The 23,864-nt window shown below is 41.2% G+C and overlaps 1 protein-coding gene and 1 long non-coding RNA gene across 6 annotated transcripts in view; one reads left to right on the plus strand and one right to left on the minus strand.

The window, feature by feature from the left end:
- Window positions 1-23,864, minus strand: part of HECW2 (HECT, C2 and WW domain containing E3 ubiquitin protein ligase 2) — a 373,452-nt gene that overhangs the window by 16,585 nt on the left and 333,003 nt on the right. For all 5 annotated transcript variants that reach the window (XM_070581715.1, XM_070581716.1, XM_070581717.1 and 2 more), the window contains 8 exons: window positions 23,321-23,441; window positions 21,741-21,854; window positions 11,224-11,376; window positions 9,339-9,437; window positions 5,868-5,997; window positions 4,685-4,831; window positions 3,921-4,035; window positions 1,019-1,104 (listed from right to left, as the gene is read on the minus strand). In XM_070581715.1, coding sequence (XP_070437816.1) covers window positions 1,019-1,104; window positions 3,921-4,035; window positions 4,685-4,831; window positions 5,868-5,997; window positions 9,339-9,437; window positions 11,224-11,376; window positions 21,741-21,854; window positions 23,321-23,441 — 965 coding nt within the window. The remainder of the gene's footprint in view (window positions 1-1,018; window positions 1,105-3,920; window positions 4,036-4,684; window positions 4,832-5,867; window positions 5,998-9,338; window positions 9,438-11,223; window positions 11,377-21,740; window positions 21,855-23,320; window positions 23,442-23,864) is intronic.
- On the plus strand, window positions 4,031-4,462 carry LOC139076846 (uncharacterized). Its single transcript, XR_011528856.1, has 2 exons — window positions 4,031-4,196; window positions 4,294-4,462. It is a non-coding gene; the product is annotated as an uncharacterized lncRNA (long non-coding RNA).

Below are 23,864 nucleotides of genomic sequence, written 5' to 3' on the forward strand. Positions count from 1 at the left end.
ACCCAAGAGAACAGAAGGAGAAGGTGAAGCCAGGAGACCAGCTGCCAACAACAGCACGGTGTCATCCATGCGCAGTGCTCCCGGGGAGGAGCAGCACGCTGCTCGTGGGAGGGAAAGCTCGGAAGACCAAACTTATGGATGTGGAATAACCATAACACGAGAATTCTGACAAAGAGCCGGAGAATACCAAGGAAGGATTGTGCATCATAAAGGGAAAGGGGAAGGGGAGAGTTTGTAGAAGATAGAGCACCCTGTATAGCTGACAGCTCTGAAGCTTAAACCATGTATATTTCTCATTATAGATTAATAAAGTGGATATATCAATTAATCTAAGTCTACCTAGCATCCATCCCCCATCAACTCAAGGTGAATTAAAAAAAGAAAAGAATTTATGGGCCTGCAAATTTGAGGGCCAGATTCTTGATCTAAAGGAGTTAAGCCTGGTCTACTTGTAAGGCTCTGCTTGAACCTCCAGAAGGCTTCCTCATGTCTGATAATTTTTTAGCTGCAACGGACCAGCAATTGCCCTGGGTGACCAGAAACACAGCAAGAAAATAACGAGTTAGTTTTCACAGTGTTCTTGAACTTCACTGTTATCTCAAATTTGCGGAAAGCTGGATGGAGGAAAAGATAGGATTCTTTATCAAGGAGCTGGGTCACTTCTCATGAGATTGAAGACCATCTCTTTCTGTTGCTAGGGATGCTGGCCTGCAGAGACCTTGGGACCTCTTGTTGAAGGGACCCAACTGCCCTGAAAGCAGACGTTGTTCCTGGGATTCTTGGACTGGAGTTGGTACTTCCTCACAACTCTAAGGAAATGCTTGGGCTTGGTTGGGGATGTTCTGCATAGTGATGAAGCCACAGAACCATGCAATCAGAAGAGTCTGGAAACAGTATATACCACATTTGCAGATAAACATGGGATGTATTTATTGAGTATATTTAGCAATTACTAAAAATATGCAGTTCCAACAATAATTATATTAATGCATTAAAAAGATTACTAATGGCATCTTACCTGTAACAATCGTAGTCGCTGTTCGTTGTTGAATCTTTCCACTGCAGCCCAGAACCACCGAATTACAATATGATTGTCATGATATCCTACAAACCAATCATGAAAGGCCATATTACTTTGACTTTTCTATCTTAAGCCACCATGACGTGCTGACAAAAGATCCCCAGACATAAATCATCATCTTAGATTCTTTAAAGGTTGTTTATAATTTAAGACTAATGAATAACACTGTAAAGAGGATCATATGTGTCAAAAGTCAAACAAAAACAACAGTAAATGAAACCAAGAGGTCTCTGTTTCCATGCAGTGGTCAGTAAATGAGACTCGTGGAGAGAAGAACAACAAATGAGTTATTTTAACCATATCATTTCTGAAAAACATAATCGCTGTTACTAGAAATGCTTAACTCTTTCACTCATTCATTTAAGAAATAACTTTTGAGTACCACTATGCTAAGCACTGTGCTCAGCTTGAGGGTACAACGGCAAAGAAAATAGACCCTCACAGGGTTTCTGGTAAAGCAGAGACACATTAACCAAACAATTATACAAATAAATACATAATTGCAATCTATTTTAAAACAACACAGAATGTTCATATTTTAAAGTCAGATTATTTTATTAATAAAAAGGGAAAAGTAATTTTATTACTTTAATTCCTTCAACTAATAAACCCCAAATAATCATCAACCTAGATGTGATTTTATCCTATGCTTTAGTAACATTTAATAAAATCTTGACAGTATTATCCTACTGGTGGATTAGGCAGTAGTTGTGAATTCCAAAACCTTTCAATGAAGAAAAATCAAGATGAGAGAAGGCTGGCAAGGATTAAGGTATAATTAAGGTTTCAAGCCAATTAATTGACATATTCGATGTGCATGAAGCTACTCTAATTCTGAGTCAATAGAAGTAAGTCCAAAATAGAAGGTGGGTAGAAATTATTTTAATTCAAATTTTTTCTCACATGTTTCAGTGGCTGAAGGATTTGGGGGGAATCCTGCCTTACTGGTCACCATGTGATCAGGGATGGTTAGTGCCCTTTGGAGAAGAAAGGGATCCAAGTAAAGGGTAAGTAAGGCTAGCCTGGACACGGTGATGCAGAAGCTCCATGTCCCGCCTTTGGCAAAGACTGGCCATTTGGTGCTGAGCAAACAGCTTCCTTATTTATGAAATAAGTACGTTAGCTCTTTATAGCTTTCAAGTTTTCTGAACTTACGAATCGGCCCTTTTCTGCCTCTCCTTTGCTGTTTGTGCCAAACCTTTTGGAGGAGGAGGAGTGAATGTGTCACATCTATTCTCTATAAACAGCTGCTCTATGAACATATGGCAAGTGGCACCAGAGCCGCCCCTTCATTCAGTGCCAATAGTTGGGTTTAGCAAACATGGCAGCTGGGTGTCTCGCCCTTTTCCTGTGCCCTCCCCCCAGAGGTCTCCTCCCGAGGATTTCATTTGATACAATTTACAATAACCACGGAAATAGGCACTTGGTTAGTCATATACAGTGAATAAAAGTTTATACTGTGTAAATACAAAAATGGCTGATTTGATTAATGGTATTGCTATTAGAATCTCCTCGGGGGAAGGTATAAGCTAATAATATTGATGGTAAGATGTAAGTTATGTAGCATGCTGGAGAAATTGTGTTCTAGTTTGTGAAAACAATTTGGTTAACAAAGTTATAAAAACCAGGCCATATATGGATTATACATGGAACCAATTGGAAAAGACATTACAGCAACTGGACTTCAGAATTAGCAGCAATGGAAACTGCCATTTAATAATGGAAACTGCAATTTAATATCACCTTTCAGAGAAAATGGCTGAGCAAGGCCAGCCGTGGCAACAGTGATGAGCTGGAAGAGCCAGGCATGGGCAAAAACAGAAGCAATTTAGCAAATGTTAAGGTATTTTTTTACTTCAAACTTTTAAAACTGTTTTTTAAAAAATCCGTTTCAGTTTACAAATAACTGGAGAAGTGTTCAACTCTCAGTTTATTGTGCTAAGTGATTAATTCAGTGACTTAACATTTGTATTTTTCACTCTCCAAGTTCAGAACCACTGCTAACCTCTTACACATTGAGTTAAAAAACCAAACAGAAAACAACTTAACTGCCATGACTCCCTGAAGAGTTTATAACACTGCAATACATTTCAGAAAATGTATTCTTTCTTTCCTAAAAATTATTGGCTAAAGCTTTAACTCTGGGTTACCATCAGGTTTCTTTCTAAGTGTATTAATTCATCCATCAAATTTTATTGGCTTCGATCCCAATTACTAATTGAAAATTTGTACTGACCTACAGAAATGCCACTTCTAAAGCTTCCCATGTGGTGAAGCGTCCTATAGTGCAGTTTGCAACTAATCTTACAGCCATTTCCTTTTCGGTCAAGCTTAATGCTTGAATTTAGAAGGGTTTGTTCAATACACTTGAATTTTGAGAATCGTGTCTTTTTCCATTCATGTGTTTCAACTGTGAATTACAACAGGTAAATAGTTCAGTGAAATGCAGAAAAACTGTGTCTGCTCCTCAGGAAGCTCAGCGGGTGTGCCTCTTCAAGGTAGAATAAGGTAGAATAGGTGGAGTTTGACCAGCTGCATGTGAGCTCCTTGGTGCTTCACTGACAGCACCATAAAACAATTAATTAGTGTTCTTAAGGTCACATTTCTTCACCAGCAATTAAAGAGGTATGACATCCTCAGATGGTGTGTAAACAGTCCTTCCTCCACTTGACAGATGAGGTAAGTAGGAAGAGAAGGAATGTACCTTGCCTGAGGTCTCAAAGGAGACGGCATCAGACCTACGATCAGAGCGTAAACGCTTCTTCCTGTCCTGCATGCAGACCAGCATGCTGACCCACTGGCCTCCCTTTAATCCAGCCATCTATAAATCAAATTTCACCTCCTCTGTATTCTGTGTTGTTTCTCCAGTCACTTAGGTCTATTTCTGCTGTGCCCGCGATGACCAGTTCTAGTTCTCTCGCATCAAAAACAGATACCAGCCTGGCGTCCACCACCTGTGGAATAAAAAGAGGACAGGGCACGGCTTAAGAACCTGGAGAAATCTCAGCTCCGATTAAGCCTCACCAGAGAAGGAGTGCACAAGGAGGTCTGGCGACACTCTGGATGTACTTCCTGTGGGCACTTTAAAGACCGGGAAGCGCTCTACTAATGGAAGGTATTTTTAGTATGAGGTTGATGAGATTTTTCTCAACAGAATTTTGTTTTATAATTGAGCACGGATTAATCCTGTCTCTTTCTATCTTTTGAAATAGATCTAGTGCTCCTACAGAAGAAGTCACATGGAACCCTTGCAACAATTCATCCTGACCCACAGATACGATCATTTCACATATCAAGCATGAGATGTGATTACCCGTATCTAAGCATGAGCAAGATGCATGACCTACATGTTATTAGTGGTCATTAAATCCTCAAATGCTACTTGAATTCAGGTCATTTTATTTCAGCGATCTCTTGTAACAGGGCATTGAACTTTTTTGGTGTTCTTAAAACATACAGGATAAAATACTGGAGTTTTTAAATTGAAAGAGATAGGATAAACACAGGATAAGAAAAATGAAAATATTGCACACATAGAAAGTACAGTAAGATGGACAGTGGTATCACTGATATCAGACTGCAAAACCCCACTCCTGTCTGCACCTCGTAGAAGCCGCGCACTAAGCTCTCCGTTTGTTGCACCACGCCCCTCTCAATCCTCCACTTCACCATCCTCTCGATGTACTCCTTCTTGTTCTTCTCTGTGACCGGGATATTGGCACCTCCTGGTTTTAATTCTCGCTCAGTAATCTGAGATTAAAAAACAAAAGGGCTGACCACAAAGCAATACTCTCGATGTTATAAGAACACTGCTACCAGTGAGCCGAAATGGGTCGGCTACCTGGCCATGTCCTGGCCCGGACACATCCCACAAACAGGGGCAAGCGCCAGCATGGAGCCCAGGCACACGCCGACGCTCAGGAAAAAGCAGACATTGAACTGATGTCTGAAAGCCTCAGTGTTAAAACTATATATATTGCAAGTGCTGAAGGTTAAGTTTTCAATCGCAACCAAACAAATAAGTCTTTTAAAAGAAAAGAAATTGGCTCCAGATTCTGGCCCACTGTTCTTTGAATGTTTGACAAAAACACATTTTCACAAATTCCTCTAGGCTTCAGAATCAACTACATACAGAAGCCAATATTTCAGTAAAGATTTACTTTAAGGAAGCAGAATTACATTCAAGCGAATGTTAAATTGAGAACTCTTCCAAAACACGAGATTCAGAAGACCAGCCAAATATTAATGTCTAAATAAGAATATTACATATGAACTAGTACAGAACTTCTGAAAGAAATCTTTTAACCAATCCTTCTACCAACTTTGAAAAAAACCAGTATGTTTTCAGACCTTTAACAAAATATTGTTTACTTTCCCTCAGCTTCAAAACAATTTCAGTTCTTAAATATGAATGAGAGTAAAGCACAAACGCCAATTAAATAATTTAATATTCAACTCTGGGGTAGTATGGACTTTTAAAAACTCTATTTTATACAAAGCACCTTCTAATATCTTACGTGAATATTTTAGTTGGATATAAAATGAATATTGCTTAGAACATACAAATAGTTATCATAATCTGTAAATTAGAACATCTTAATCTGCAGTTGGTATTAGAATAACCTTTGTAGCCAAGATTATTGTAACCAGACATAAACCTGGGTTTAAATCACCCAACAAGCCACAAAAAAATAAGCATCTGATCTTAGCCACTGAATTAATTTTTCACCAACCAATAGGCTTCAATTAACACACTTAGTCACCAGTTATTCACACACACACAGACCTGCCCGAAAACTTCTTCATTCACAGTGAATGTGAGGTCCAGGATGTCGTGGATATCATTGTCTTTCATCCACTGCAGGCTCTGGTGGAACTCCTCATCAAGGTATTCTAGATCACTCAGGTCACACAGGCTAAGATGACAAACAGATAGAAACAAATATGTAGGCATGGCTGTAAGCAAAAACCCAGAATTATGAGAAAAGAAACTAAGAATTCAAGACAAGAACAAGATCAACTGAATAGGCAGTGATTTATGGAATGTTCTTAGTCAAATTCACCAACCAAACCAACGAAATAATTCAGACACGTGATATAAAATTTAATAATCCTGGGTATAAGAAAGGCCTTAGGAATCACTCAGTCTGTCCTTTCTTTTACAGACAGAGAACCGGAGGTACAAAGAGTGGCTGCCATGTGCATAGTCAGCCACGATTAACGCCAGAGCAGGAAGTGGAACTCAGGTTGACAACTTGGGTGTAGTATTCCTTTGACTCTGTTATACTACTTTAGAATATTGTCCTCCTAATTAGAATTCTTTGTATGTTTCTATACTGTACTTTAACTTTGTTTTTTTCCCCAAAGACTAGATTCTGTGGTCCACGTTCACATCCATCTCCTTTTTCTTCATGGTTCTTACTCTTTCCGTGATTCTGAAAATAGCAAGCCACAGAATCTCTCCACGATTATAAGGCTTCTCTATATTTCTCTCCTCTTTTTTCATTGTTGAGCAAGGATTTTCATGAGGTGGAGTTACTATTATATGGCCCTGTTGTAAGGAGGTAGTAATTGATTTGCTTTAGTTGTTTTGAAATTTCCTCTCATTCGCCCAGTTTTCAAGGTAATTTTGTTTGGTTCAGTCTAAACATTTATTAGGCATCAAGTATGTACCAGGCATCTTAATAGCTACTTAATAAACTGTTACTGCCTTCAAGGAGCTAATGGTCTAGCGGGGGAGACAGGCATACAAATAGATAAGTTAATATAAGGTGATAAGTGATAGCCTAGGGTGGGCCACAGAGAATTTGTGCACTTTTTTACACTCCAATTAAAAAAAAAAAAGATATGGTAGATAAAGGGAGCTCTCACGGCAAACATGGGGAACGTTTACTTTGACCTGGAGATTCAGGAAAAGCTTTTGGGAGTAGATCATACCTACGTTAAATTTTGCAGGATGTTTCAAAGCTAGAGAGGTAAAGGGGAATGGATGAAAAGGAAGAGAAAGAGAAAAAGAGAAGGGAAAAGGAGAGACGACATGAACAAAGCACAGAGGTTAGAGTGTGCAGGACACTCCAAACACATGGGCAGGACCAGAGAGGCAACCACAAGGCAGAATGTCCAGAGAAGAGACTGGGAAGGAAGCTGGCAGCAGGCCTTGAATGCCATTCTAAGGAGCTTGGTGATGCAGAACTACTGAAAGGTTTCAAGACAGGGAATGACCTGACCAGATGCGAGATGCGACTTTAAATTGTTTCTCTGGAAGTCACTGTGTAGAGGATTACTTAAGATGGGGGAGGCTGGGTTATCATTAGAGGGTGGGGACCAACAAATAGACCACTACAGTAATCTGGCCAAAATAAGGTAAGAGTTTTAATGAGAGCACAGCTATTAAGGGTGGAGGGGAGAAGATGACTTACGAATTATTTAGGAGGCAAACGTGCAAATTAGTAAATAGTTTTTTGGTGTTATAAAGAGGAATATCTAAAATAGGGATGGCAAATGAACTCATATTGCAAGCCAGTCCCGAGGGCTATAAGTTGAAAAAAATTCCTGAGGCCACAAGGAATTAAGCAGGAAAACGTACCATAAATGACTTGGAGTGAGCTATACCACAGGAATGGGGGGAGGTGGGGAAGAGCAGAACATGTGTATGTAAATACATATCCCTGTTTGAGGGTGACTCCTGATTTCTGACCAGAGCGACTTGAGAACTGTGACTGGGCACGTGGGAGGAGGAACATTTTTAGGTCAGGAGAAATGGACGACTTGTTTCAACCACGTTGATTTTGAGGTGCCTGTGAGACACGCAAGGGGAGATCTTCAGTGGAATGTTGACCACGTGAGCCTACAACTCCAGGGAGATCAAGACTGAGGGAGCAGGTTTGAGAGTCACTAGGAGACGAGACAGGTGAAGAGATTTCCCCACGAAAGCATAAAGAGAAAGAAAAGCAGGGGGCCAAGAATGGAAGCTTCCGGAACACGGAGGTGTAAGGGCAAGACAGAGGAGAAGCCCACAAAAGAGACATAAAAGTAACAGGAGAACTGGGAGAGCTCAGTGTCATGGATGCCAGTGGAGGAAAGACTCAAGATAAGTGGATGGCAGTTGGGGTGTCAGCAGTATAAAAAGCAACAGAATAGTCCATTAAGATTAGGACTGAAAAATATTCTTTAAAAGCTTCCATAGGTGACTGGTGGGAAAGAAGCCAGGCTAAAGTGTGCTCAAGGTGTGTCAACAGTTGGTATAGACTACTCTTTCAGGAAGCTTAAAGAAGATAAGACAGAAGGCAATGAAATGGGAAGATACAAAATGGGCCCAGGAGAACCGGAAAGGCAGACGGCCAGTGCCCAGTTGCCCAGGACTTCACCTGCCCAGATCCCAAAACGAAGGATGGCAAAAGTCTTCCTACGGATCCTCTTCAGAGCCCATTAGAAATGCTTGGTTTTCATGTGCAGTCTGGGCTCCCATTTTACAGAACGTGGGTACATGGCCTTGGTTAGGGAATGAGCTGGACAGAACCAAGCAATCATTCTGTGCTTTCTCCTTGCAAGTTTGAGCTACCAACCCCCACAGACAGTTGCCTTCCTCTTGCTCAGCCTTGTAAGTGACTACTGATTACAGGACAGAAACTGTTTGCTCCACGTTTTACAATACTTACAACCTTTCCCTGTGATAACAATGAAGACAAAGTTGTGTGAATGCCAGATTTTCATAAATAATTGTCTTGCATATAGGGAGGTCTCAAGAAAAACACGGGACTGCCCACATGTAACAAACAAACAAACAAAAGACAAAAACAAAACAAAGGAGAATGAAAATTTGAACCAAGAGTAAGCAGCTGAAAGTTTGCATAAAGCAAGATATAAAATGTATCTCATAAAGAAAAGGGGGCTGTGAGTCACCAAGACTAACCCACAACTATTCTATTAATAATTGGCATTAATACCACAGGAATTCCAGTGCTGTATTTGAAGTACAATTGTTTTGAAGAAACATGTGTTGCAATAAATGAGAATAAATTATTCCTAGTGGAACAAGACTTTGCGGATGAGACAGGAATAAAAGATCAGAAGCAGGAGAAACACAGTAGCCATATTTGAAATTGTATTCGTTCCAGAAATCTAAACCGCTATTAAGTTTAATAACAACATACTTGAGACAGTGAGCAGATAAATGACACTGACAAAAGACCATTCTCAATAAAGGAAATATTTCACGCTTACATGCTAATTACACAAGCAATAAAAATACTCTTACATTCTGAGAAGAGCCTTATAAAAGGGCCGAGTGAAGAAGGCATCCAACAAATACTGGTGTATTAGTGCAAGACCAAGAATCCTGCCACTGAACCGGAACCTGTGGAGGAAAAGCACGAGAAAGCTTACACGTCACGGAGCAGTTTCCAAACGGTTCTATTTGCTTTCTAGAATGCCTTCCAGCTCTCACCATCTAAGTGTATCCAAGATTAATTCCTACCAGGTCCCTGAGAGTTTGTATGCAGTGTAGGCTGTGTCTTCATTAGGCCAATATTCACATCTACTTCTTGAAAAAATCTGTTCCACTCTGATACTTAGATACCGCTCCACCTTCACCCCAGTTAATAATGTCCACCATGTAGCACCCCCATGGCCAACATGAATTCCCTGTTAGCATGTCTGAGAAATTCCCCCAAACCACTTCTGAGAGATGTTGACAGAAGTGCTGTCCCTTCTAGTTTGCTTGCAGGAATCTTAGCAGGCTTTCTCTAACACAAACCCACTAGCAATTCCCTTTTGAGGAAAAGCCCAATCTGAGAATAAGAAAGTTTCTGTCCCTATTCTCTCTCAAACCTCCCTCCTGATGGTAACGGTCACCATCCAAGAATTATGCATGTGGACATTTGGGGGGGTTTCCTCATGGGACATTCGGTTCTCTAAAATTTCAAGGCTCAATTCTATTCTGAATCACCTGGGAAACTTTATTAAATACATCTGTCACGACTGGCTTTGCTGACTGAGATGTACACTTATTTTCTCTTTCAAAAGTATTCAAGTTTCTAACTCTTTGAAAGCCTGAAGCCTTCCAAAAGGGTAAATCCACACTGAGGTTCACACCGCCCAATCGTAATTTTAGTATTAGGCAGGCAATTCAAGATTAATGTCCTGCAGCTTTGTTTCTCTTTATTTCCACTTTTCTTAGCATAACTGCAATAGCTACAGTTCGGAGGACCTCCAAATTGTAGCAGAACGGAAGTTAATTTGAAGAATAAGCCCTAAAAGTGAATGCCCTCCACCCACCAATATAACCTCGTGACTCAAAGAAACTTTTTCCATGAGTCCTACTCATGTTCTTTTTTTTGTTATTGTCAGTGAAAATGAACAGGAACAAGCAAACAGGGGTTATAAAAACATTTAAAGTCTATAAATGCAGGGATTTTTAAAAAATTTAAGGACATTTGGGAAGAGTGCAATTTGGGATTTTCAGAATAAATAATCCTCAGATGGGAATCCAATACCAGTTTTCCTTGATTTTGTGTGAGAAATTAGGAAAACAGCAATCCCTGGCTACAAACTTCAAATGGCCAACAGGGTAGGTGGCCACTGCTGTGACTCTGCACTCCCGCCCTTCGGCCAGGGTTCCCTCTCAGCATCAGTTCCCCCAGGTCACCCCCTCCTTCCTCCCTCTCACAAGGGAGGGAGAACACCATCATCTCCTCAGCCGGAGTCCCAGCTGCTCTGCCCCTCCCCCCAGTGTTGGCCACTTCCCCAAGGGCTACTCTGGAAGCTGCCTGACCTCTGGGTCAGGACTTTCCCCTACTCACCCCCACACCTCTACCTCAGGGCTCAGAGATGCCCAAAGGTGACGAGAAGGATGTAGGCATCTCACCAGGAACCCATCATCATCTGTAACTTTCTTTCAATGGGAAAAACCTTTTGAATGCTACCCAGCTCACTTAAAATTGGTCTTATGGAACATAATCTATTCCTAGCCTGAAGACTGCCTGTATATTTAAGGTTGACAACAAAAACAAGAGCCCAGTGAGGTATTTAACTGAAAATATGATTTTCTCCATGAAAAAAATGTTAAAAGAAATGTGAGTTGCTATAAAAACTAATATCACAGAAAACCAACTGAAGAAAAGCGTTGGGGGAAAAATACTTACCATTCATGGTGATTGTCTACAAAAGCAGACATGGGACTTATTTGTACTGTGTACGTGTCATTGGCTGAATATTCAAATAAGCCATAATATGGGTTAAAGAGCTCTCTGGACACCAGGAAGAAAAACTCTCTGGAAGGTCCACTGTAATCCAACCTTTAAAAATCCACAGAAAGTGCAACTGGTTATTTTTTTTTCTATATACTGGGCACATTTTCTACAGAGCTCAACTTTCTATAGAACACTCATTACAAGTCTAATTGTCCACATACCAGGACTGTCCAAAACAAATCAAGCGATCGAGTGATCATGATTCCTGATCTCCTCCATGTCTTGGCCCAGAATAGCGAAACGGACATTTACGTGGAGTATATCCCAAACTAAAGCTACACATCAGATAACAGATAAAACAGGCAGCGTGGGAATAAATTTGATTGCATAAATATGTATAAAAAGGTAAATATTTTATTTATTTATTTATTTTAAAGATGGGCACCTGAGCTAACAACTGTTGCCAATCTATTTTTTTTCCCTCTCTCCAAAGCCCCCCGGTATGGAGTTGTATATTTTAGTTGTGGGTCCTTCTAGTTGTGGCATGTGGGATGCAGCCTCAGCATGGCTTGATGAGCGGGGCCATGTCCGAGCCCAGGATTCGAACCAGCGAAACCCTGGGCCGCCGAAGCAGAGTGTGTGAACTTAACCACTAGGCCACAGGACCAGCCCCAAAGGTAAATATTTTAAATGTCTGGAGCGAGGTTATGGGGAAAGGAACTACAGTGGGAAGGCTTTAATTAAACACGGTAAAACCAGAGGGCATCAGCCACCTACATCCATGGGATATTAGTCCTCCTGGATTTCTGAAACATTTTTAAATGGGGGAAGAAAGCGTCTTTAGTGAATTGGTGAGAGGATATTACAAATACAAGGCCCCCTAGGGAGATCAGAGGCAAAAAAATGGAATGATAGGGTTCAAGTGAAAACTTTAAATTATAAAACACCAAGGAAAATTATAGACAAGAAAAATGAGGGCGCCTAAAGCTTCCTAAGGAAGGTATTTGGAGAAGAGGCTGAAACTCTAGCACCTGAACTACGGTGTAAATTCCATTTTACTTATGAAGACATCAGGGTCAAAGTGAAGTGTGAGAAAAGACTGTGTTAGGTTTGAGGAACGACAAGTGGTCAACAATGGTGAGAGCAAAAAATGCAGGAAACGGGGGTCTGCCAAAGAGCCATTTGCTAGGCTAAATTTAAAATGAAAAATCTAAAGGACATCTACTCTGTGATAAAAAGTTTACATGTGCATTCAAAAACAAAAGGAGGAATGAAAGCAATGGACGAGTCGCGGTGGTAGGATTTTATAAGACTTCTTTGGTTCACTCTATTTCTTTTCTCTCTTATGGAATTTACTCTGTGGGCATTACTGCATTTTTTTAATGCCAAAAAAAAAAGAAATTATCTGATCTTGTCTAGTGATTGGACTGCGTGATAGAGAAAAGGATGCTATGATAGGTGGAATAGGGAGTTGGGATACTAGGAAGAAAAAATGGTTTTTTATATGTCTTAGTTGAGAATTTAACAGAATTTACTTAGCACACACTTCAGCTATTCACATACCACTTTCTCGATTTTCACCATATCTGAACATATATGTACTGTTATTTATTTAATATTTTTCATGAAATCAACTTTAAACATGAAATCAGCTTTAAAGGTACTTGCTTGTCTTTGTCTTACACAATATTTATGAGATTATAATGTTAGCTTAATTTTTTCCTAATACACATTAAAAGAAATGCATAAATATTAAAATAAAAAATGTCAGTCTATGTAATAGCTAAAATCATCTGACACAGCACCAGTCTACACTGCACTTTGGGAGATACAAGTGTAGACTGACAGGAAACCTATGTGTGCAGAAAAATGCAAACCTAGCTGACTCTCAGGGTCAAACAGGCCTTAAGGTGACGTGATGGAACTGCCCTCTGGGGCAGCTGAACATAAAGTGGCTGCCAGGTGGCCACCAGGGTCAGTGGGACTATGCTCGGATTGCCCTGGGGACTCCCAAAGCCGCGCTCCGGGCGCATCCCAGGTGCAAGGATGAACTAGCCCTCCTCATGCGGGGGCCGAGGCCGCTTCCTGGGGCTTCCTCCCACGGTCCGAGGTCGGGTCCCTGACGCCAAGAATAAGCAGAATACTTTTTCCACTTGAACGTTCTTCACATACTTACAGGCTTTCTTTCAACAAAGATTTGAGTGCCTATTATGTTTTGGGTACTAATCTAGATGCTAAAGACAAAAATTTCCCAAAAGTCCTTTTCTGTAGAAACTCTAAGTTCAGCAGTTTCTGTAGCCCTGGTCTCTGCCCTCCTGCCCCCTTCTCCACGCCTGAACATGGCCATGCTTTCAAGCTCCTCTCAAGGCAAGGTTGGGAATTCCCTGGCCACCCTGGTCCCTCTGCGCTGGGCACTCCCAGGGGTCAAAGTCTGACCCAAGGGGTGGTGTCCCACATTGATGACCATACTCAAAAGGGCTGCTGCTCTCTCCCCCTGGGCACTTCTCTCCACCAGTGCAGCTTAAAATGATCCTGCCTCCTGGGGCAGCCACTTCGTTGACTCGTAATGAGCTGGACATCCGCTCAAATCTTTCACCCAGGCTCCTTTAACCGGGGACTCTCCGATCCTGTCTGCATGTGGCTGGATCTTTTAAAAACCTAAGTGCTAGAATTTCCCTCCTAAATTTCACTCTGTGAGACTTAGTCCGTGGCCCCAGCTTACTCAGATCCCTGTGGATGCAAAATATCTCCCTACATTTCCTATCAATGGTGCATTTCCCCAGCAGACCCTGTGTCTCTCCAGAAACAGAGAACGCCAGTCAAAGGCATCTTAAAAGTCATTTTGTCCATCCCCTTATTTTATTGAGGAGAAGGACTGAGCTGAGGCAAGTGACTGACTTGCATCAAATGAAAGGTGCAGAGGAGGATTCCTGACACCGAGTTTAATGCTCCTTACTCCTTACAGCCTACCCTTCAGTAAATTTGAAATGTTCATCAACACTGAAAAAAATGTTGCTTGTAGGCCAGGGGTCAGCAAACTATCGCCTGCAGGCCAAATCTGGGCCACCTCCTGGCTTTGCAAATAAAGTTTTACTGGAACACAGCCATGCCCATTTGTTTATGTGTTGTCTGTGGCTGCTTTCCTGCTACAGTGGCAGAGTTGAGCAGATGAAACAGGGAATGTATGGCCTGCAAAGCCGAAAGTATTTACCATCTGGCCCTTTACAAAAAAAGTTTATGAACCCGTTATAAAAGAAAGCAGGAGGGAAATGATACTTTATGAAAATACTTGGCTTAGCATAAATCCTCTTCTTTAGTGAAGATCTCTTCAAGGAAACAGAAAATGACTCCAGTGCCCCAGGCTGTATGCAACCTCAAGGAGTGGTCACAACTCTGAGGATGAGCCTGTGAGTGAGCTCCAGTCAACAGGCCCCTGATCCACAGGGGCTTTTGGACAATCAAGGCGCACAATGGCTAAGGTTCACAGACAGCTGACACATGAGCCAAACACTTCATGTGTCAGTTTTCTTACAAAGGGACAACTGGTCTAAGTAAAACGGGGTTTTAGCTGCTTAAAATTATACCATGGCATTTAGTTAGAAAGAGCAAGTTTTCTTTGAGCTTCAGCTCTCAGTGTTTTAATAATCTTGCACTTACGGGAGCGTACGATAATGATCTGTTTGTGTCTGCCTCCTCTACACACACATCTAGACTGAAACCATACTGAGGGCAGGGACTATGTCTTTCTCATTTTTGTATCCCGAGTATTTAGCCTGCTGCACAGCAGAGGCTCAATAAATATTGTTGAGTCACTGAGTGGAGCTATCTGATGCTCTCTAAAGAAAATCACCATAATTCACATTGATATTTGACATCTAGCAGAGCGAATAATTTTTCACAAGTTTGCTTTCAGGTGGTTTATTAATGTGATGACATTAACAGGCTAATGCCAATCCCTAAAAGACAACTCAACTTGCCAACACTGTCAGAAATCTCGCAAATGAATTATGCTAAGAAAGCTTCGTGCTTGTGATTTCCAGGTCTAATATCTTCTAATACGGTAAAGTTTGGTAAAACAACAAAGATGGGTCTCCCTGATTGGTTCTTTTTTTATGTTAATAGCTGAATCTGGCTAAAGATAGGATGAATGTCCCCTGAGGAGTTAAACTGAAAAGTAAAACTTCTTTTTTCCCCAAAAGAGAACAAAGCTACTAGTTCCTCCAGGAGGAAAATGTATCTTCCTCAATGGCTCAGGTTTTTATCTGTTATTTTCTAACTCTAGCAGCATTGATGGAGTCACTCTAAAGCCAAGACAGTTTTTAAGGTTTGACTTGATTATAATCAAAAACTTAGAACTTTGAGAGCAGGTTGTAGATTACACATTCTGTTTGTCTACCTAATTCAATAGGACTTGTTCCAGCAGGGCCCCTCGTGCCTGCGCTTCCTGTATCACCTCAGCCACCTCTGCCATATAAATAGTTAATATGACTCATATCACAGGGATCATTTGCTACATTCCTGTTTTGCCAGTTAGGTTGGTTCCACAGCTAAAGGCTTGGCACGGAAATATAGAAACTCCGGACAACGGGTGTGTAGCCACACAACAGCTGCATCTGAGGGCATTCTGGAATAAGCACAGATGTCTTTAGGGTGGCAATGTAGTTCTGAGCCCCAGGCAGTGCTGATAAAGCATTTTTAAATTTACACCATCGCATTGCTGGGCTGACACCACCCGATCTGTTAGCGGCATCTAATATTTGTTAAAATAATTTTATTTTCCTGTTCTTATGTTTTACTAAAAATTACCGAAAACAAAGTATTCCAACAGAAGTACACCATAAAATGAAGGAAGATGATGGCTTTGGGAAATCACGCCACCATTTTCTACGAGTTTTCCGGAAGACAGAAAGCTTTGCTCTCTCACAAGTTGGTTCAGGCACACATGGCCTACGCACCTTCTGACTCACCCTCAGATATTTATAGCAGCGAGGCATTAGTTCTGGAGCCACTCACGGAGGCCTGGTGGGTGAGGATGGAATTTCTTGAGCAATTAATATGACAAACCAAGTTTTACCTGGTGGTCCCAAGCCAAAGCCTGGATACAGAAGCACTCTTCCTCAGCAAGGTTTGGGTTTTTTAGGTTATCCTGCAAATGGCGCTTTTGGAAGAAAACAAGCAGCACCATAAAATTTAACTTGAAGCTTTACAGATTTCTGAGGAATAAACAGTCGAGCTCAGGACCCCAAACAATATCTAGTGAGGGCCAGATGTCAGAGCTGCAGATTATTCTATAAGCAGAGATATAAGAAAACCCTTTCGGATCCCATCCTCCCTAGCTGCCTGTCTCAGGAGAAATACCACAGAGAGAGCTCACCTGTTCTTAAACCCCAAGACTAAAACTGTTTGCACACCCCCTCCCTAGCCCAAGTGGGGCTTTGCAAGACAGATGACTGAGGTCACATAGATGGCACCTTTCATAGAATGACTCATTCTTCTTAAAGAAAGGTGCCTTTTACAGAGTTGGCCCTGGAGAAGAGAAGAGGCGAGGCAATCACAGTGTAAACATCCTTTCTTTATCCAGGCATTATTTCCTTACTGTTTGGGGTACTAAGAAGTGAACACCCAGGATGCCTTATCAGAACACAAAAGTCTCCCTAGCTAACTTCGGACACCACATAAGCTCTAGCTGCTAGGACTTTTAATTCAGAAGACAGTAAGATGCTAGAGAATATGTGGTGCTCCTCTGGCCCCCTTCCTAAAGAAGCAACTTCTAGGCCAACTGAAGCCCAACAGAAAGAGGTAACCGCAGCACAAAATTTCACACCACATTCAGTCACGATGACTCAGTTTCCAGCCCTTCCACCACTGCTGACCTCCCCTCCTCCTTCACTTTGCAAGAGCAGATAACCCACTTAAGTTGGGTGGAAATTTTAATGACTAGAACAAAACCTCCAGCTCTGACCAAATTAAATCACAGTGGTTTGCTTAGAAACTGTCTACTTTTTGTAACAAGCCAAGCATAATATGAAGCATTATTTTAGTGAAAGACAACAGTCAGCTAATTGTCAACTAGCATATTTGTGTTAACAGGCTCTAGAATTATTTTTGTATTTTTGAATTAAAGATAAATATTCTGGGATTAATTCTACCTCACATAGAATTTGTAGTCATCCTGTAAATTTCTGACTATAAATTTTCCCATCCTTTTCCTTGACTCAGCTCTTCCATGATGTATAGATTGTTCCTCATCTTCCATTTGAGGAACAATCTATACATCACGTTTCAGACCTATGCAACCAAACAGCTTAAAGCAGAGCTGAAGTCCCTCTGCGAATCTGCTAATCCACAACTTTTTGGAGTACAGGCAGACGTGGTATTCTTAAAAATAAATCCCTTTCTCTTTATGCCCTAGTTAATCTCTTGTAAATAAAGACCCTGATTATCACAGGCAGAAAATATAATCAGCAAGATGGCATCAATAAGAATTGCAAAGTATCATTCCCCCATAGATAATATAAAGTTGACATTAGCAACACAAAATAATATTCTATATATACAGTCATGTGCTGCATAACAATGTTTTGCTCAGTGATGGACCACATATATGACAGTGGTCCCATAAGATTAGTGCCATAAAACCTAGCCATGTGGTAGGTTATACCATCTAGGTTTGTGTAAGTACACTCTATAATATTCGCACGACGATGAAATTACCTAAGGAAGCATTTCTCAGAACGTATACCTGTCGTTAAGCAACACCTGACTGTCCCAATACCCCTACTAATTTGGACTTTCACAGAATTAACTGTATCTATATACTTATTACTCTACTGACAAAGTGCAGAAGAAAGTATACATTTACCAACAAGTACGCTGGTGGCAGTCACTCATCAGACAATAAGGAAATAAAGTCGTTCAGGGAAACATTTCCTCAATCTCCCCAAATCCTGACTATAGGCTTTCTTTTAATAAACGTTTTATTTTAGAATAGTTTTTGATTTACCGAGAAGTTGCAAGGATGGTAGGGAGAATTCTTGTATACCTCACACCCAGTTTTCTTCTTATTAACATCTTACATTAGTATAGTACATTTATTATAATTAATGAACCAATATTGACACATTATTATTAACTAAAACCCATACTTTATTCAGATTGCCTTAGTTTTTACCTAATGTCCCTTTTCTGTGCCAGGATCCCATCCAGGACACCAAATTACAGTTCTTTGTTATGTTTTCATAGGCTCCTCTTGGCTGTGACAATTTCTCAGATTCTTCTGGTTTTTGATGACCTTGACAATTTTAAGGAGAACTAGTAAGGTATCTTGAGAATGTCCCTCAATATGGATTCATCTGATGTTTTTCTCATGCTTAGACTGGTGTTATGGGATTTTGGGAGGAAGACCCCAGAAGTAAAGTGCCATTCTCATCATGTCATATCAACGAGATACATCACTGTTGGTTTTAACCTTGATCAACCTGTGGAGTGTTTGTCAGGCTTCTCCACTGTACACTTACTTCTTTTTCCCCGTTTCCATATTGCACTACTTGGAAGAAAGTCACTGTGTGCAATCCGCAATTAAGGAGTGAGGAATTATGCCGAATTCTTTGAAATCTTCTGCACAGAAGGTTTGTCTATTCTCCTCCATTTACTTATTTACATGATCACATATTTAGATCAGTATATATATTTATTTTACATTTTGGGTTATAATCCAATACTACTTTATTTTTGTGTTTGAATTATTCTAGCTTGGGCCATTGGGAGCTCTTCCAGTAGGTTCTCGTGTCCCTGTGACATACTCCCATCACTGCAGGCTTTTTGAGCACTTCTTCCTTTCTGCCACTGCAAGATGCTTCAGGCTTGCTCTTGTGTACTTCCTGCCCCAGTCCTAGAGTCAGCCATTTCTCCAAGGAGCCTTAGTTCCTTTGATTGAAGAATGATATAGAAACCAAGACATGGGCACTACGTGGATATGTTTTTAAACACTTATTACTAGAGCTAGACATGAAGAACTTACAAAATGATACATTTTGAGGGCATTAAAATTAACGAAGGGAAAGTGACAGAAAACTTCCAGCTCCATTTTTATAGTTCAATAGAAAAATTAGGTAGCTTTTCATTTTGGGTATTTATTATAATCCAGAAAGAAATGCTATGATCTTTTATTTTAATGTGATAGAGTCAATGTGTTTGAGAATGTCAAGTGGCAAAGGCTAAAATAACTTCTTAATTTTATATTATTTTGAGGTTTCTATTTTTTCAGCAAGAGTAGACTGTTTTAATCTTTCAAAACAGTATATGTATTTTCAAAGCCTTAATAGCAAAATAAAGTCTATATCTAATAATCTGTATTATGATATTGACATGATAAAGCCATGAGAGCAGAATTATCTGGCCCTACTCCAGCTTCAACAAGCCATATGCAGAAGGGCCTGATTACGAGATTGTTCCTAATGGCTGAGGTCACACCTCAAAATATCCTCCCTCTTGTTTTCCCTCTGGGGTTACAGGAAGGAGACAGGTGATGAAAGCAGGAAGCATTTGGATATTAGTGGCAATCACATGCAGGGGCATCAAGCCCCAGTCAGCCTGGGCCTCCTCCTAGGAACGATGTCATCAGTCCAGATCACAGGGCAACTGCTTAGGAGGATCAAGCATGATAAGCATCTGTTCTACTCAAACTTAAGTGCCAGGGCTTCCAAAGACTCTTCTCCACATCTCTGAGATCTCAACAAACCAGGGTCCGACAAAGAGGGAAGGCAGCTGGAGTTGTGGGGGAGAAAACGTATTCTCATCCAAACCAGAATGGTTATGTAAGGAAATATTTGGAATCCCATTCATACCTGTGATTAGGCTAAAAATATTTGCCTTCATTTTCAACTGTGCACCTCCATCTTTAAGCCAACTAACATGAGCTGGAAGTCCATTAACGCAGGGCAACAAAAGGCTCAAGTCTCAGGCAAGCTTTTGCTTAAACTTTGCCACATTGTCTTGTTTTCCCATATACTGTTTTACTTTAGTCACAGCTGGGAGACTGTACCACAGTATACGTGACAAGAGCAGAAGTTATCAATCACCAGTTACTATAGTAAAAAATCCACGGGTAGGAAAGAAATTTGCATAGACTAGAGTTCAGAGTTCTGCCTACATCCCAGTGTTGGTCCAAGCGTCCTGGAGGAAAGATGAAAGGCCTAGTTTTGAATCCTGATTTTGCTATTATCTAGTTCTGTTAGCACATGCAAGTTATTTTATGTTTTGGAGCCTTCATTTCAGCAACCATATACCACATGGTTGACTTTGTTGGATATACTACTATGATTCCATAATTTAATGCACTTTATTCTTGGGCAGGACTGAGAGGTGGTCTTTTTTTTTTGAGGAAGATTAGCCCTGAACTAACTTCCGCCAATCCTCCTCTTTTTGCTGAGGAAGACTGGCCCTGAGCTAACATCCGTGCCCATCTTCTTCTACTTTATATATGGGACGCCTGCCACAGCATGGCTTGTCAAGCGGTGCCATGTCCGCACCCAGGATTTGAATCCGCGAACCCTTGGCCGCTGAAGCGGAACGTGCGCACTTAACCGCTGCGCCACTGGGGCCAGCCCAAGACGGGGGTGGTCTTAAAATCTTCCAAATCAACAGAGAAGACAACCAGAGTTTACGCAACTGTGTGGTATTTTTTAAAGTCACTCTGGTGATGGTGATGGCTAGGTTACGAAGAAGGTGCTGAGACTTGAAACTCAGACCTGAAATGAGGAAAGAGGAAAGGGTCTGGGACAGAGGAGAGCTGGCATCTCTTGAAGTGTTATGTAAAGACTGTTACGTTTACTTGGAGTGATAAACACCATGGCGTCTTTGACTCCTTCACTTCCTCACTCTTATGGAGATAAGCACACTCCTGGAAGAGTGAGAGAACATGGAGATGTGTGTTTACAGCAGGTAGTTATTTTGGTATGTGTTCTCCTGCTCCAAAGGAAGAGAAAAACCAGGGACAGAAAAATAAGAACCGGGGCCCAAGAGCTCCCAGCTGCTGAGGCTTCCGGGTAGAACGGCAGGACTCGAATTCGTGATTCTGAAACTGAGCTTAACAGGAGAAGCTTGTCTGCTCACACCCAGTGCAGATAACAAGCTCACAGACGTTCAAATGCAACTCCTTGTTTTTTCTCTCCAAGCCCACTTTTTCTCCTTAAGAGGAAGAGAGTTACAGAGAGAAGAAACCAAGCCAGGCTTCTGCTTTCACAAATGATCTATAGTTACGGGTTTTTACCAAAGAATTTCTATGTCAAATGATTTAAAAACCAGAGGAAGCCTTAAAAAAAGAAAAAAGCTGAGAGGTTTAAGTGTATAGAATGTATTTCCTGCCAGAGGGATTTCCTGTTTCAGGCAACCACAGCTGCTGTGGTGGAGCGTCCGCCTGCAGCCGCAGCCCGCGTGCCTTCCGCAGGCCACTTCTCTGTGCAACTCACCCTTCCTCCCCGACAAAGGTGACGTACAGCTTATTTCTCTGCAAGTCTTTTCTGGAGTAGCCCATGATCTGATTAAAAGCATCTTCGAGTAAGTGATCTCTTCTGATAATTAACCTGTCCGTAGAGAGAGAATTTGAAAAATACAGATTATTTCCTAATCCTTATCTGTCTAGAACTGGGCACTTGCCATTTGATTTCCATTTACCATAATTACCTAAGCAAAAAGTGGAGTGACTTACTCTATTGCTATCTGCAATCAAGTGCACATTTGTCTTTAACTCTTAACAGCATTAACGAAAGTGACATAAGAGAATCATTGGCAAATAGAGCACCCCACCTATGACCTGTAACAGCAACTCAAGAATCCTTTCTGAATGGTCACATGAATTCATCCCAGAAGGAAAATGGTTACAAAACAACACAAACACAAAACTTTGGTTCAGTAAAGCAAGAACAACCCCGTGAGGTAATGATTTAGGCCTGAATGCATCTAGACAAGGAATTCAATTACAAGGTGCCTAGAGAGAACAGGAGAAAAAGAAAATTCTCAGTGTCCTCCAGAGCAGAGGAGTTTACTGTGCTTAACTTACTTTGCAAAAGAAGTGAATCTTGAGATTTCCTAGGTGACAGAGAAAATGAATGATACTTGTGGCCGACTAATCTACTTGTGATAATGACAAAGTCCTCTTTAAGCAGATATCAATTTGCCTTTAACACAAATAGTAATGGAAAGGGAGACAATAGGGAGGCCAGAGGCATGCAAGCTTGATCATCAAGACCTTCATAAGCAGAGCTCAGAGAGGGATGGTGTTAGGGGCAGGGTGATGAGAGTGGAACCTCGGGGTTCAGTGGAGCAAGCCCTCGTGTGGGGTTGTGAGCCAGTGATGGGGGCGGGGGCTGCTGGGCTGCGTGCTTTTCTCAGGCATCCCAGGTCCTGGTGTCGCCGCAGGGCAGATCTCCCTCCTCTGTGCTCCCTCAGGTGGCATGTTGGTCTCCAGTGGGGACATGGCACAGGGGTGGAGGCGGGATGGAAGGAGTAGGGGTAAGTAGAAAATGAAAATAATTCTAGGCCAAAGAACGTGACGACGTTTCAGTTTCCCCATTTGATGGGAGGTGGATAAAGAAAGGCAGAGACAACATTCACGACATAGTCTATTGGACAAGTGAAATTTATTTCACAGAATGAAAAAGAGCTGAGCGGTGTTCCTACACTCAGGTCAGCTCAGGCAACAGTAATGTGCTGTCCAGCCCACTGTGAGAGCCTTCCATCTAAGGAATATACTGTACACCAACAGAGAGGTACTTTTCAGGAGAATGAAATAAATCCGCTTTTGATTTTGCCTATATTTTCACATGGGACGTGGTAGTCTCTTTGCTGTTTGTTTTAAAACCTTAAGCTTAGTTGTGCTTAATTCCAGAACTACGTTTTAGATGATCTTGTAATTTACACAGGCCAAAATAATTATGTTGACTAAAACAAAGGCTGGTTGTCCCAAATCACAACAAATTTCCTACATTCCCAAGTGCATCCCATCCTTTCACCATCTACAAATCTCATGGTTTGTATCAGTTTGACTTACTTTAATTTCCCTGGGCCTTGTCCATATCCTTTAGTCTCTAACTTCCTGTAAAAGTTCCTTAGTTTGGCTTCAAAGTCTCGCTTGTAAGGGGCTGGCGCCCGGGCATTGGCACGCTGAGTACCTACAGCAAACCACAAAAAGAGGAGGGTGTGGATTTGTGCAATGTCCTGATGTTCATCACGTCACCAAAAAGCATTACGGCAGGATTGAGGCCACAGTTAACAAATAAAAGGAGGCGATACTTTCACTTCCTGCACTTCCCACCTCCCCAGGCCGAAGGCTACAACAGAGCTTAACCAGGATCTTAAGAGACGTCTCCTTTGTGGCAGCTGGTTGAGAATAACAATCCTGAATAGTCACAATGAATAGTTACATTGAACAGTTACAATGGTGCCCATGTGTAGTCAAATATGTTCTCCTTTTCAGTCCAAATGAATATGAGTCAAACAGTTAGTCATGTCTCAGGGTAACTGTTCAGGGTGGAATATCTTTGCTTGCTGCTGAGATGATATCATGGCAATTAGAGAGGAAGTTACAATGTGAA

Source organism: Equus przewalskii, chromosome 17 (genome assembly GCF_037783145.1).
Source record: "Equus przewalskii isolate Varuska chromosome 17, EquPr2, whole genome shotgun sequence".
In the NCBI taxonomy this organism is placed as follows: Eukaryota; Metazoa; Chordata; class Mammalia; order Perissodactyla; family Equidae; genus Equus; species Equus przewalskii.